This window comes from Archocentrus centrarchus, chromosome 8 (genome assembly GCF_007364275.1).
Source record: "Archocentrus centrarchus isolate MPI-CPG fArcCen1 chromosome 8, fArcCen1, whole genome shotgun sequence".
Classification (NCBI taxonomy): domain Eukaryota; kingdom Metazoa; phylum Chordata; class Actinopteri; order Cichliformes; family Cichlidae; genus Archocentrus; species Archocentrus centrarchus.
In genome coordinates, this window is record NC_044353.1 from 1813 (window position 1) to 14929 (window position 13117).

At 42.9% G+C, this 13117-nt stretch overlaps 1 protein-coding gene across 1 annotated transcript in view; it reads left to right on the forward strand.

The window, feature by feature from the left end:
• Positions 1-1555: 1555 nt before the first annotated feature.
• LOC115784903 (cell death activator CIDE-A-like) overlaps positions 1556-13117 on the forward strand; it is a 58172-nt gene continuing 46610 nt past the window's right edge. The window contains exons 1-2 of the mRNA XM_030736308.1: positions 1556-1623; positions 8745-8883. Of these exons, the coding sequence (XP_030592168.1) occupies positions 1556-1623; positions 8745-8883 (207 nt within the window). The remainder of the gene's footprint in view (positions 1624-8744; positions 8884-13117) is intronic.

Sequence of the window (13117 nt, forward strand, 5' to 3'; positions counted from 1 at the left end):
GGGTGCCTAATCAGTACCTTGCCTCTGTTATTGATCATACCATATGCACAGCTGTTAAATACAGAAAATGGTGACTAGAGAAATAATTTCCCCGCATGGCTTTGACCCCCCCTGTGCATACCCTATGCATTGCATATAGTGCATACCCACTTTTTACAACCACTGGCGCTAAGTTAGCAAATTTCTAAAAACAAATAAAGTGAATAATGTGAATACAGGTGATTCAGCAGAGTGTGCTCTAGATAAAGGAGGTGAAGATTACACTGAAATATGTTATCCAGATAAATCGAGCTATACAGATCAAACAGCTAACAGACAGCAAAACACCACTGTGCTCTGGAACAGGAAGTGATACAATACTGCAGTGATAGTTCGGCCTCCCAAATAGTATTGTCGCAGCAATCAATCACCACAACTTGTTAAATACCTTCTCTGACTAGTCTGAAATATCAAAAACCTTCAACCGCGATTTCCCATTGCCTGTAAATGCCTCTATGTCCCTAGAACCAATCAGAATGCAAGACCAGACCATGTGACAAGTATTTTCTGGCGTACTGAGCAGCTTTGTTGGTGGTGATCAGATTGTAAATACAACTGGTGAAAAAGCAAATATATTTGGTACAACAGTGGATGTGGGTCATCATTCTGATTGCAAAAACTGCCAGACATGACAGGCTAAAAAAGACATGAAGAAAAATTATCAAAAATAAATTCAGAAATAAATACAGACATCTCACCCTAAATCACAGACTGGAGACCCAACGCTTCCCGCTGTGTACCACAAATTTATCTCCTAACCCTTTCAAGGGGCTCAAGCCTTAGTTTGGGAACCTTCAGACTGAAACCTGCTTACATTAAAGTACTTAAATTTCCTCCAAAAAGCTGCTAAAGCACCACAATAAAGTAGCAGGGCAAATTTCATTGCAGAATGAAGTACTTTTATTTTTCATAGATTAAAGTACATTCAGTTGTCTGTACTTTTATGTAAGTCGAATGCAGAACTTTTACCATTAATGGAATATTTCAGTTACTACATTGAGTACTCTGAGTACTTCTTAAATCTCCCATTTTTTCTAACAGTGCTTGTGTTCATTTTTATAGTCCCAGGATTTCCTTTTCTGCAGATCAAACAGACCTGCCAGTCCATGAATAAATTCTAAAGATACATTTCCAATAAAACCATCACATGAAGGTGTTTGGATCATTCTACTGTTTTTAACTGGTGACTCTGATTTGATCCCATGATACACACTCATCATTTATTTGCATACAAGTTGCATACTTTATATACTCTCTACCCTTGGTACAATCTTTTTGATCTGACTCCTGCTGTTTAAACTCCATCTTCCAGCAGCATTCCTTCATTTTAATTGGACATGTCTTTGAAAGCAGCTGCTGCAGTTTCCTTAATCCTACTGGCTCTCTGCTCTCATCAGTGACCAATCACAGGCTTTTGGTTTTTCATGGGTTATCCCTAGTTTCTCTCAGCTGCAGTGGCTCTGTGGTCTAAACAGGATTATTGAAGCTTTCCTTCAGCTCATTTTCTCACTTCACAATGGCACTGCTGACCATCCAGTCTGGAGTGAAATATGCCAAAATGCTGCTGCAAGAGACACTGATGAGGTCAGTTTGTTAAAGTAAATTTAGGATCAAAGTTTCTGGAAATCTGGGGATCAGATAAATGTCTTGTGTAACCTGGTTCAAATCAGCTGTGTTTCAAATTTTGTTCAGGAAGTTTTTAGACTTTGCAGAGGAAGCTGTGTGTGTGAAGACTTAGTGTTAGTCTTTATTTTAAAGAAGGAAAAGATTTAGTGTTTTTTTTAATTTAGACATTTATTTATTATACCCTCCCCTCCCATAGCCATAGCAACCAATGAAAACTTTGTGCTTTTTTAGATAATCACTCACTCAATCACAAGACGCAACTTTGCAAGGTAGCAGGCTGCCAAAATGGCAGAAGCCCTGTGGAAGAAGTCAAAAACATACCATTTTCATCCAGAATGGGAGGATGAATTTATTTTTACGTTAGTTAAAGACAAGTGTATTTGTATGTTATGTCACCAAACTCAAGCACTGAGTAAAAGAGGAAATCTGGAGCGGCACCACAACACAAACCACCCAAAATTCAAGGAACTCTTCCCACCAAAGACTGCTATCCGTGCTAGGAAAGTTTTGGAGCTGAAATCGGAGTTGAAAGCCCAGCAGTCACTCTTCATTATACCGACTGCACGACATAAAGCTGCAACAGAAGCATCACTTCGTGTAAGTAATTTTTTGGCTAAAAACAAGAAGCCATTTACCGATGGGGAGTTATTTAAGGAGGCAATGACTATCATAGCAAACACAATTTTTAAGGACTTCAAAAACAAAGATGAAATCAGAGCTGCAATCAAGAGTATCCCGCTTGGCCCTGCAACTGTGACGAGAAGAGTAGAATCACTATCGGAGGACGTGGATCGACAGGTCTTAAAGGACTTGTCACTTTGTGAATATTTTTCTCTACAACTGGATGAATCTTTGGATGTAACCGACACAGCGCAACTCATTGTATTTGTGAGAATGGCTTTCCAGGATTTTACAACAAAGGAGGACTTTCTCACTCTTTTGCACTTGAAGGACAGAACAAGAGGTGAGGATATTTTCAAGGACTTTAAAAAATATGTATGTGAAAATGTCATTCCCATCCATAAACTGGTAGCGATCACTACTGATGGAGCGCCGGCAATGCGGGGTGTGCGCTTGGGGTCTGTAGCGCTGTGCTGCAATGATCCCGATTTCCCAGAATTTATAACCAACCAATGTATGATTCATCAACAGGCCTTGGTTGGGAAAGCCTTGGGCTTTTCTCATGTCATGACATTGGTAGTCAAACTGATCAACTCTATTAGAGCAAAAGCTCTGCAACACTGCTTATTCAAGTCGTTAATGGATGAGCTTGATGCTGCGTATGGAGACCTAATTCTCCACGCTGATGTTCGCTGGCTGAGTCGTGGCAAAGTGCTGCAGAGGTTCGCTGATTTAATTCCAGAGATAAAGACTTTTCTGTCAACTCGGAATGAGGAGCACAAAGAATTGTCTGATGATGCATGGCTGCTTGATCCGGGGTTTTTGACGGATTTAACCGCTAAATTGACTGCCCTCAACACTGAACTCCAGGAAAAAAACAAACACCTGTCCCACATGATAAGTGCAGTAAATGCATTCAAAGCTAAACTTTGTGTTTGGAAGACACATCTGAACACCAGGAAGCTAACACATTTTCCGAACCTGGAAAAATTCTCTCAAACAATCAAAGACCAGGGTGCTTTCCATCCTGAGGAGTACTGCTCACATCTGGACAAAGTGAAAGCAGAGTTTGGTTCGCGTTTTGGTGAGTTAAATGTCATGGAGGACATTGCTGCATTTGTCTCAAACTCCTTTCAGCACATTAACGTAGAGCAGACAGCAGCAAAATTTCATCATGCATTTGCATTACAAACTGGTGTGGACATGGAGATAATTGATTTGCAAAATGACAGAACTGAAAGCCAGATCAAAGGACAATGACTTTTGGGGACTTGTAAGCAGAGAGAAGTTCCCTCTTCTCACTACATGTGCACTGAAATTGAGTGCCTACTTTGGCTCCACTTACCTCTGTGAGATGGCATTTTCACAGATGAAAATAATCCAGAGACGAACATCTGCAGTCATGCAGCCAGAGACTGGCGCTACTGTTAGGCAATGTGGTTTAAGTGTCTTGCCCAAGGACGCAGCGCAGGGACAGGGGCTCGAACCTGCAACCTTCCGGCTGTAAGGCGAGCACCTACCCACTGCGCCACTCCCACAGAATTAAGTCAAATTATAGGAGCTCCCTCACTGACAGACACCTCACAGACTGCATCAGACTGGCTGTCTGCACCTATGAGCCAAACAAAAAACTTACATAAAGTGTTCATTCCCAACCATCACATTGACTCGAATGAGCTTTTCTGGAGAAGCTTTTCCTTCTGGCTCTGTGTAAAAATGATACTGCATAAGATTGTTCAGAACCACATTCAATGTATTTGATTAGGGGAGTTGTTGCCAGGCATCCTGCTATTTCACGTTAAAAGGAAATGTAGCAACTTTAGTAAAGTTCAACCAGGAAAATTATATAAATGGCAGTGTGTGTTATCTGTTCATTACAAATATGTGTTAATTTACCCCCTTCTGTTAAAAAAGAATGAACAACAGTAAATGTAGTAATTTCCATGAGGCAGGTTTGGTCATGGTAATGGTACTACATTTGTACTATTAGAAATAAGCTGTTTTTTGGGGGGTTTTTTGTCCACTATGAACAACACATTCACTACATAAATAAAAGCCTAGAGTTGGAAAGTATTTGGGTTATTTTTTTTTTTATGTTCAGTGCTTCAACAGGTAGATCTTGCTTTGTTCAGGGTCAAGTTCAAGGATCTTGGTGACCACTGCTCTAAAACATGTGTTGATCCTAATCATTGATAGTCAGGTATAATCAGTAGTTAGTTTGGACTTGTGCATGGTGCATCTGTGTCACTGTTTCATTGAACAGCATTATCAAGATGTGGCGATAACAAAATTGGACAACAGGTGTCACTGTGGCGATGGGTTTCAGATTGTTTCGAAGCCTCGATACACTTCCGAATGCTTCAGAGTTGTCACTATATGTTTTCAATTTAAATGAAGTTTGCAGTTTGGTCAAATGTACTAATTTAAATATATTTGACTTAAGTACGTGAGTAGCTCTGAATAGCAATCTTAAGTTTGAAAAACACAAGATAACATCATGACTGAACTTCGCAACTTCAGTTGACTGAACTTCGCAACTTAAATTAACTGAACCTCTCAACTCAAGTTGAGTGAACTTCTCAACTTAAGTAGACATAACTCATTAGCCCCTAGTTGAGTAAACTCAAAAAAGCTTTGCAGCTGGTTGCCTTACTTTTTTAAGTTGACTCAACTTTTCTTTTTTTACAGTGCATGGCTGGATCTAGAACAAACACTCTGTGGAAAAGTGAAAATCTCTGACTTACCTTTCATTAGCATCAGTATTAAACAGCATAACTGCTTTAAAAGTCTTAACATAAACACCTCTCTGACAGCCTGGTGGGAATTTTTAAAGATAACAAAGTCTTCATTTATCCCATGTAAACTGACACCCATTTGAAACAATCCAGATATATGTCAGAAAAAGACAGTAGTGAATTTTTCAACATGGCAAGAGAAAGGAATAAAGAATTTAGAACATGTTATTCATAATGGGACCTTTATTTCATTTGAAGAACTTATTTCAAAATATGAAATTAGCAATAGCAAATTTCTTGAATACCAGCAGTTGAGGTCCATCATACAGGCAAGGTTTAATTTAAATAATTTAAAATTAGAAACCCCTGTATTGTAACAGAATTTCTAAATCTTTATACCCATAAATTATTATCAAAAATATATGTTACATCACCCTCTACATCAACGGCGAGCGTGTGGAGAGGGTCCACACCTTCAGGTTTCTTGGTGTCCTCATCTCTGCTGATCTCTCTTGGTCAGATAACATCACAGCTGTTATCAAGAAGGCTCAGCAGCGACTTCACTTCCTGAGGGTCCTCAGGAAGAACAACTTGGACTCAAACCTGCTGCTGACCTTCTACCGCTCATCCATTGAGAGCCTGCTGACGTACTGTATCACAGTATGGTACGGCAGCTGCACTGAGGCAGACAGGGTCAGGCTTCAGAGGGTAGTCAAGACAGCACAAAGAATCGTTGGCTGCCCTCTCCCCTCCCTGATGGACATCTACACCTCCCGCTGCATCAGCAGAGCCAGGAACATCATCAAGGACAGCTCACACCCTGGCTTTGACCTGTTTGACCTGCTGCCCTCTGGCAGGCGCTACAGGTGCATCAAAGCCAGAACAAACAGACTCAAGAACAGTTTCTTCGCCAGAGCAATCACCACCCTGAACTCACACACTCACCCACTGTAACTGTGCAATATTATATTATTCATACTGAACAATATCTGACATTCCTATATTGTGTAATATCCAGTATTCATTCACTAGTGCAATATTCATTCACCAAGTCTGTGTAGATTCTCAGTTATCCAGGTCATAGTAGTCTCTGGAGCTTGAAAAAGGCGACTGGACTTCTTTTTGTTTCTTGAAGACGTTTCACCTCTCATCCGAAAGGCTTCTTCAGTTCTCAACCAAATGGTGGAGAGACCCAGGTATTTAAACCCCTGTGGGCGTAGTCCCCTGGAGGTGGTTATGACCCTCTATTGATCATGTGCTTGAACACATGTGCCCAGGTGTGAAGGGGGCGTGGGTCATATTTAAATGACCCACGCCTGATTAAATATGACCCACGCCCCCTTCACACCTGGGCACATGTGTTCAAGCACATGATCAATAGAGGGTCATAACCACCTCCAGGGGACTACGCCCACAGGGGTTTAAATACCTGGGTCTCTCCACCATTTGGTTGAGAACTGAAGAAGCCTTTCGGATGAGAGGTGAAACGTCTTCAAGAAACAAAAAGAAGTCCAGTCGCCTTTTTCAAGCTCCAGAGACATTCACCAAGTGCAATATTCATCATCTTCATTATTATATGTATACACATATTTACTTTTCTTACAATGTACAGATGCACCAATGTATGTATATATTTTTATACATGCTATTTTTTGTATATTTTACACATTGTTTATTTCTGTATATCTCTTGATTATATTGATCATACTAGATTATAATATTTTCATAATATTTTTATTTTAGAGAGTTTGATTTTCTGTTACATGGCACTGAGCAGGAGTGGTCCTCCAATCTCATTGTACATCCTGTATAATGACAATAAAGGCATTCTATTCTATTCTTTTCTATTCTATGTTATTATTAAAAATTAATGATTCAATATCCTTCCCAACTACAAAATGGGAGTGAGATCTTTCCATCAACCCAGAGGAAAACTTCTGGACACAAATATGTTTAAACACTTTCAAAATGACTAAAAGTCCAGATTTACAACTTATACAATACTAAACTCTCACTGGGGTGCCTAGTGAGCCAGTAGCTAGCTGGCTCTCTTCCTCCGGGGGGTAGTCCTCTGCCTCCCGGTCATATTCATCCTGACCCTTTCCCTCCTCCCACTCAGTTAAACATCACATTATGCACATATAGGGCCTTGGGGGGCAGGTGTGTCACACAGTGGTTAGTGGGTGGCACTGCTGAGGTGGCCCCACTTGTCTGTTCACTGCTACCTGCTCCTCAATTTTATTTACATTTTAGACATTGAGGGCCTTGGGGGGGGCAGTGTGGATGGGCGCTGTTATTCAGTGCTCATGTTACATCTGTCCCTCCAATTTTAATAGCACTGCAGTTTTCACACAGCCATACACATTCTTCTCAGTACATACACTCACATCGCCCCACACGATGAGTGGGAGGAGGGGGCAGACGAGTCTTCTTACACCCCAGTTTCATGCACCCCACCTGGGATGGGGACTGGCTTGTTGTTCGGGGCTGGGTTGGTTGCTTCCCTGGGTTGCCGCTGGCTCTGTGCTGGTACCCGCTCTCCCGTATTAGGTGTCCATGTATGTTACGTGTGTGTGCATGAGTGTGTGACTGGTGCATGTGGATGTGCGTGTGTGTGTGTGTGTGTGTGTGTGTGTGTGTGTGTGTGTGTGTGTGTGTGTGTGTGTGTGTGTGTGCGGACAGCTGGGCCTGGGTTGGTGGCTTGCCGAGCCTTGGCACCTGTGGGACACGGAGGGTGGGAGTTACCCCTCCCTACCGCTCCACGCTGCTCCCCACTGGTTGTCACTACCGCCCCGGGGGTGTGGGTGCCCGTGGGTCCCGGGGTGTGTGGCCGGATGTCTCGGCATGTTTTTTGACCTGGTCCCTTGGCGGCTGTGGCCTGGGGTTGGCTTGGGCCTCTTTGGCATGCGGGGGGGCTCTGCCAGGTGTTGGGCTGCTCTTGGGCGCTTGGGGCCTCGGGGGCCGGGTGCTCGGCTCGTGCTAGGGGGTGCCGGCCTGCCGGGGGGGCTGCTTGTCCCCTCTGGCTCTTTGGACTCTTGCCCTTTGACTGTGGGGGCTCCGTCTGTGGTCTCCCTCCTTCCTCCTCTGGGGTGTGCACTCGGTTGTCAGGATGTGTGGCCTCAGGTCTTCTGAGCTCCTAGGCTGTGGATGGCCTGGGTCCCCTGGGTCCTTCCCTATTCGCCTCTGGATCGCGGGGGGGGCATGGTTGCAGTTTCTTGCCCTCATTATTGAGTACATTGCATGACAGAGGTGCATACACACACATTACTGCAAACAATGAAATTGTGTGTGTGTGTGTGTGTGTGTGTGTGTGTGTGTGTGCTAAATAAAAAGATAAATAAATAAAAATACAAACATTAACAAGAATAGCCTATAGAAACTTATAGAGCTGTTCTTGTTAAAGCAAATATGTTTGGTACATCAGTGCATTCGGATCATCATTCCGATTGTGAAAAATGCCAGACATGACAGGATTAAAAAAAAAAAAAAACAGTTTTCGATGATAAAATGGGTATTTTACGATGTGTTTGTTAAAATTACAAATCTCTGCTGTGTTTTGTCTCTGAAAAGGAGATTTTAATCTCAATTAGACTTTTTCCTGGAAAAATTAAGGATATAACAGCAACAGTACTGGATTGACTTTACACTTAAGAAAAGTACAGAATATATCCAGATGTGGATAATCTTTATACAGTAATTCAGTCATCTTTGAATGACCGACAGGTCCATGTCCACAGTCCAGACCACCACCTCTTGCCAGATCCTGCCCTTGACTCAGCCTCGCTGTTTCAGAGTCTGCAACTACAGCCGGAGACGGCGGCGAAGTTTGATGGCGTCTTCTCTTGCGGAGCTGCTGGAGCAGGTAAAGACAAAGACTTTCTAGGTCACCAAATCTGTATGCAACAGTCTTGAGCCACCTTTCATTTCTTTATATTTGCTTGGAAAATGGGAAATAGGTGCAGTTAGTTTTAACCTGTGCAAAGATGGGAAAACAGAGTTGCACAATTCTAACAAGCTTCAAATTCAATATTTTTAATGATGTGATGTGCAAGTCACTTACATGTTCTTCTCTATAATGCTGGTGGTTGTTATGGAAACACTGCAATTGTGTGCAGTTGTTCTCATTATAGATATGATAAGCATGGGAAACAATAAAATGTTACATAACAGCAACGAGTTTATCTCTGCACAATCTACTTTTCAGAAGTATTTTTGTTGTAGATTTTTTAAAGGACTATAGAAACATGAAGAGTTTAGATGCAAAACCCTCTGACTCTGCCTGGACACTTTTCTTTTAAAATGTGGATCCTATAATACGTTTTAGTAATTTAATTTCACAGCCAATGGTGAGGTGCCTTTTTTTTTCATAGTAATTTACCTACTTTTTTAATAAATAATGTTTTGTTTTGAGGCAAAACCAGTAAAATCTTCAGTCCATCCTGTGCTCAGTGTGAATGAAGGCAAAAGGCTCAAATATCAAAATCTTTTTATGATAAAAAAATTTCGACTCAGTACAACCTCAATGGCACAAAATGGCAGCACATTTGTTTTAACATAAACAAAATAGTAGATACTAGGCAGTTGCAGAGTTATAATAGATTTGTATTTTATATTATAGTTTAGTTTTATCTTGTTTTTGCAATTTTTTCTATAATTCAGTTAGTTTTAGTTTGTTTTCAGAGCGATTTTACTTGCTTTTTTTAGTTTTAGTTTAGTTTTCGTTAGTTTTAGTGTTAGATTTAATGTTTCATACTTTGTCAGGTGCAGGATTCAAGGCGCAAGAGTGACTATGTAATAAAAACTCAACAAAAGAGCCATCCATCCATTCATTCTCTTCTGCTTATTGTCGGTCGTTGGGGCAGCAGCCTAAGCAGAGAAGCCCAGGCTTTCCTCTCCCCAGCCACCTCCACCAGCTCATCCGGGGGGACCCCAATGTGTTCCCAGGCCATCTGAGAGATATAATCTCTCCAGCGTGTCCTGGGTCTGCCCCGGGGTCTCCTCCCAGACACGCCTGGAACACCTCACCCAAGAGGCGCACCGGAGGCATTCTAGTCAAATGCTCGAGCCAGCTCAACTGCCTCCTCTCGATGTGGAGGAGAAGCGGCTCTACTCTGAGCCCCTCCCAAATGGCTGCTCTCCTCACCCTATCTCTAAGGGAGAGGCCAGCCACCCTTCAGAGGAAACTCATTTCTACTGCTTGTATTTGTGATCTTATTTTTTTGGTCACTACCCAAAGCTCGTGACCATAGGTGAGGGTAGTGTGGGGGACCAAGTCGAAAACAAGAGGAGTCGCAGGACATACAGTATTAGAAAAAATAGGGTTTTTTATTTTAACCCAAAAAATCGAGTGAAAAAGTTGAATCAGTGAGGAAGCCACAACGTTTGCTTTGACAGTTTTTAATGGAAAGACTTCGGGATATCTTGTAGCATAGTCTGTAATCACCAACATAAAGCGATTTCCAGCTTTACTCTTTTCCACAGGACCAACTATGTCCATGCCAAGACATTGAAATGGGGTGCCAATGATTGGGAGAGGGTGGAGTGGTGCTTTAGTTGGCACTCTAATTGAAGTCTTCTGACACTGGGGGCAACTTCTGCAAAACAGACCAACATCTGAGCATAAACCAGGCCAGAAAAAATATTGCTTAATGCGAGCAGTGGTCTTATGCTTCCCAAGGTGGCCAGCCCAGGGAATAGAGTGTCCCAAAGTACTTACTGTTTCACGAGCCACTTTAGGGACCACTAACTGCTTAGCCTGGCCATGTTGGTGATATAAAATGCCATCTTGTAGAATGTACTACTCTTTATTTGTGTCAGATCCTGCAGCATATTCCTTCTCCTTAGCCCTCAAAAGTATGGCAGACAAAGTTGGATCATCCTGCTGCATTTGCCTAATGTTCATGGGTATTTGGAAGCCAAAAGTGTCACGACTGCTGCGGCAAACTAAGCAAGAGAGACCTCAGAGCAGGACACAGGAGAGTGCAGGATTGAAACTTGGGATTTTGTCCGTCTGGAATTTTATCCAGACGGCACCAGCTCCAGGCTCCTGAGGTCCAGACGGCATCAGCTCCAGGCTCCTGAGGTGCTGCGCAGATCAGCTGTGTGGCATCATGGGATACATATTCAACCTGAGCTTGAAGCTGGGGAAAGTACCACAACTGTGGAAGACCTCCTGTGTGGTACCGGTACCAAAGACCAAACATCCAAAGGATCTTAGCAGCTACAGGCCGGTAGCCCTGACATCGCATCTAATGAAGACCCTCGAGAGGCTGGTCCTCAACCATCTACGCCTCATGGTGTCGTCTTCGTTGGACCCGCTGCAGTTCGCCTACCGGCCTGGCATCGGGGTGGATGACGCCATCATCTACCTCCTGCACCGAGCTCTGACCCACCTGGAGAAGCCTGGAAGCACTGTGAGGATCATGTTCTTTGATTTCTCCAGTGCTTTTAACACCATCCAGCCAGGACTTCTGAGAGCCAAGCTGGAACTGTCAGGAGTGGACCACCACATCTCCGAGTGGATACTGGACTACCTCACTGACCGCCCACAGTACGTGAGGACACAGGGCTGTGTCTCTGACAGGCTGGTCTGCAGTACGGGGGCCCCACAGGGAACTGTGCTGGCACCGTTCCTCTTCACCCTCTACACTGCAGACTTCTCCATCAACTCCCCACGCTGCCATCTGCAGAAGTTCTCTGACGACTCTGCCATAGTTGGCCTCATCACAGGTGAGGATGACTCAGAGTACAGACAGTGGACTCAGGACTTTGTGGACTGGTGCCAGCGGAACCACCTCCTGATCAACGCCGCTAAAACCAAGGAGCTGGTGGTGGATTTCCGCAGGCGCAGACCCACCACACGGACACCGGTGAACATCCAGGGAGTGGACATTGAGATAGTGGACTCTTATAAGTACCTGGGTGTTCACCTAAACAATAAACTGGACTGGACTCATAACACTGATGCGCTCTACAGGAAGGGTCAGAGCAGACTCTACCTGCTGAGAAGGCTGAGGTCTTTTGGAGTGCAGGGGACACTCCTGAAGACCTTCTATGACTCTGTGGTGGCATCAGCCATCTTCTATGCAGCAGTATGTTGGAGCAGCAGCTTGTCTACAGCTGAGAGGAAGAGGATAGACAAGCTCATCAGGAAAGCCAGCTCTGTCCTAGGATGTCCTCTCGACTCAGTGCAGGTGGTGGGAGACAGAAGGACTCTAACCAAAATAACATCACTGATGGACAAGGTCTCCCATCCCATGCATGAAACTGTTGCTGAGCTGGAGAGCTCCTTCAGTGACAGACTGCTGCATCCTAAATGCACAAAGGAGCGTTACCGCAGATCCTTCCTCCCAGCAGCTGTAAGACTTTATAACCATCACTGCTACCAACAAAAACCACAATAGCCTACACAATGTAGGATAATATATAATATACTGTAAATAGTCCGGCCTGTTAAGGTTCAACACACAGGCACATCATGTACATTGTATATAGTGTTATTATTATTAGTAGTATTAAGGTTAATATTGTTTGTTGATTTTATATATATATATATATATATATATATATATATATATATATATATATATATATATTCTTTTCTTAATAGTGTAAATTATTGTATTTTTATTTATATTTATAATAACTGCGGCTGCTGTTACACCCAAATTTCCCCTCTGTGGGACAATAAAGGCTGTTTCTTCTTCTTCTTCTTCTTCTTCTATTTAATAAGTCATAAACTGAGAAGGCTGAACTGAAGGCAGCCATACAAAGAAAACCCGAAACTAGAAATACAAACTTGAAAACTCAAAACTTGAAACAGCAAACTAGAAAAACTCGAAAACAGGAAAGCAACAGCAGAAATGTCACACAGACATAAAAAATGACGAGGACTCGAACAAGGAACAGAGGGAAACCTAAGGGCTTAAATACAAACAAGGGGATTAGGGCAAGTGGAAACAACAGGGGACGACAGGTGAACCAAATTAACCTAATGACAAAGGGGAAGCAAAACTAAACACAAAGCACAGGGAACACAAGATCGTCAAAATAAAACAGGAACTCACTAAACATAACAGACGCAGACCTAACACTGA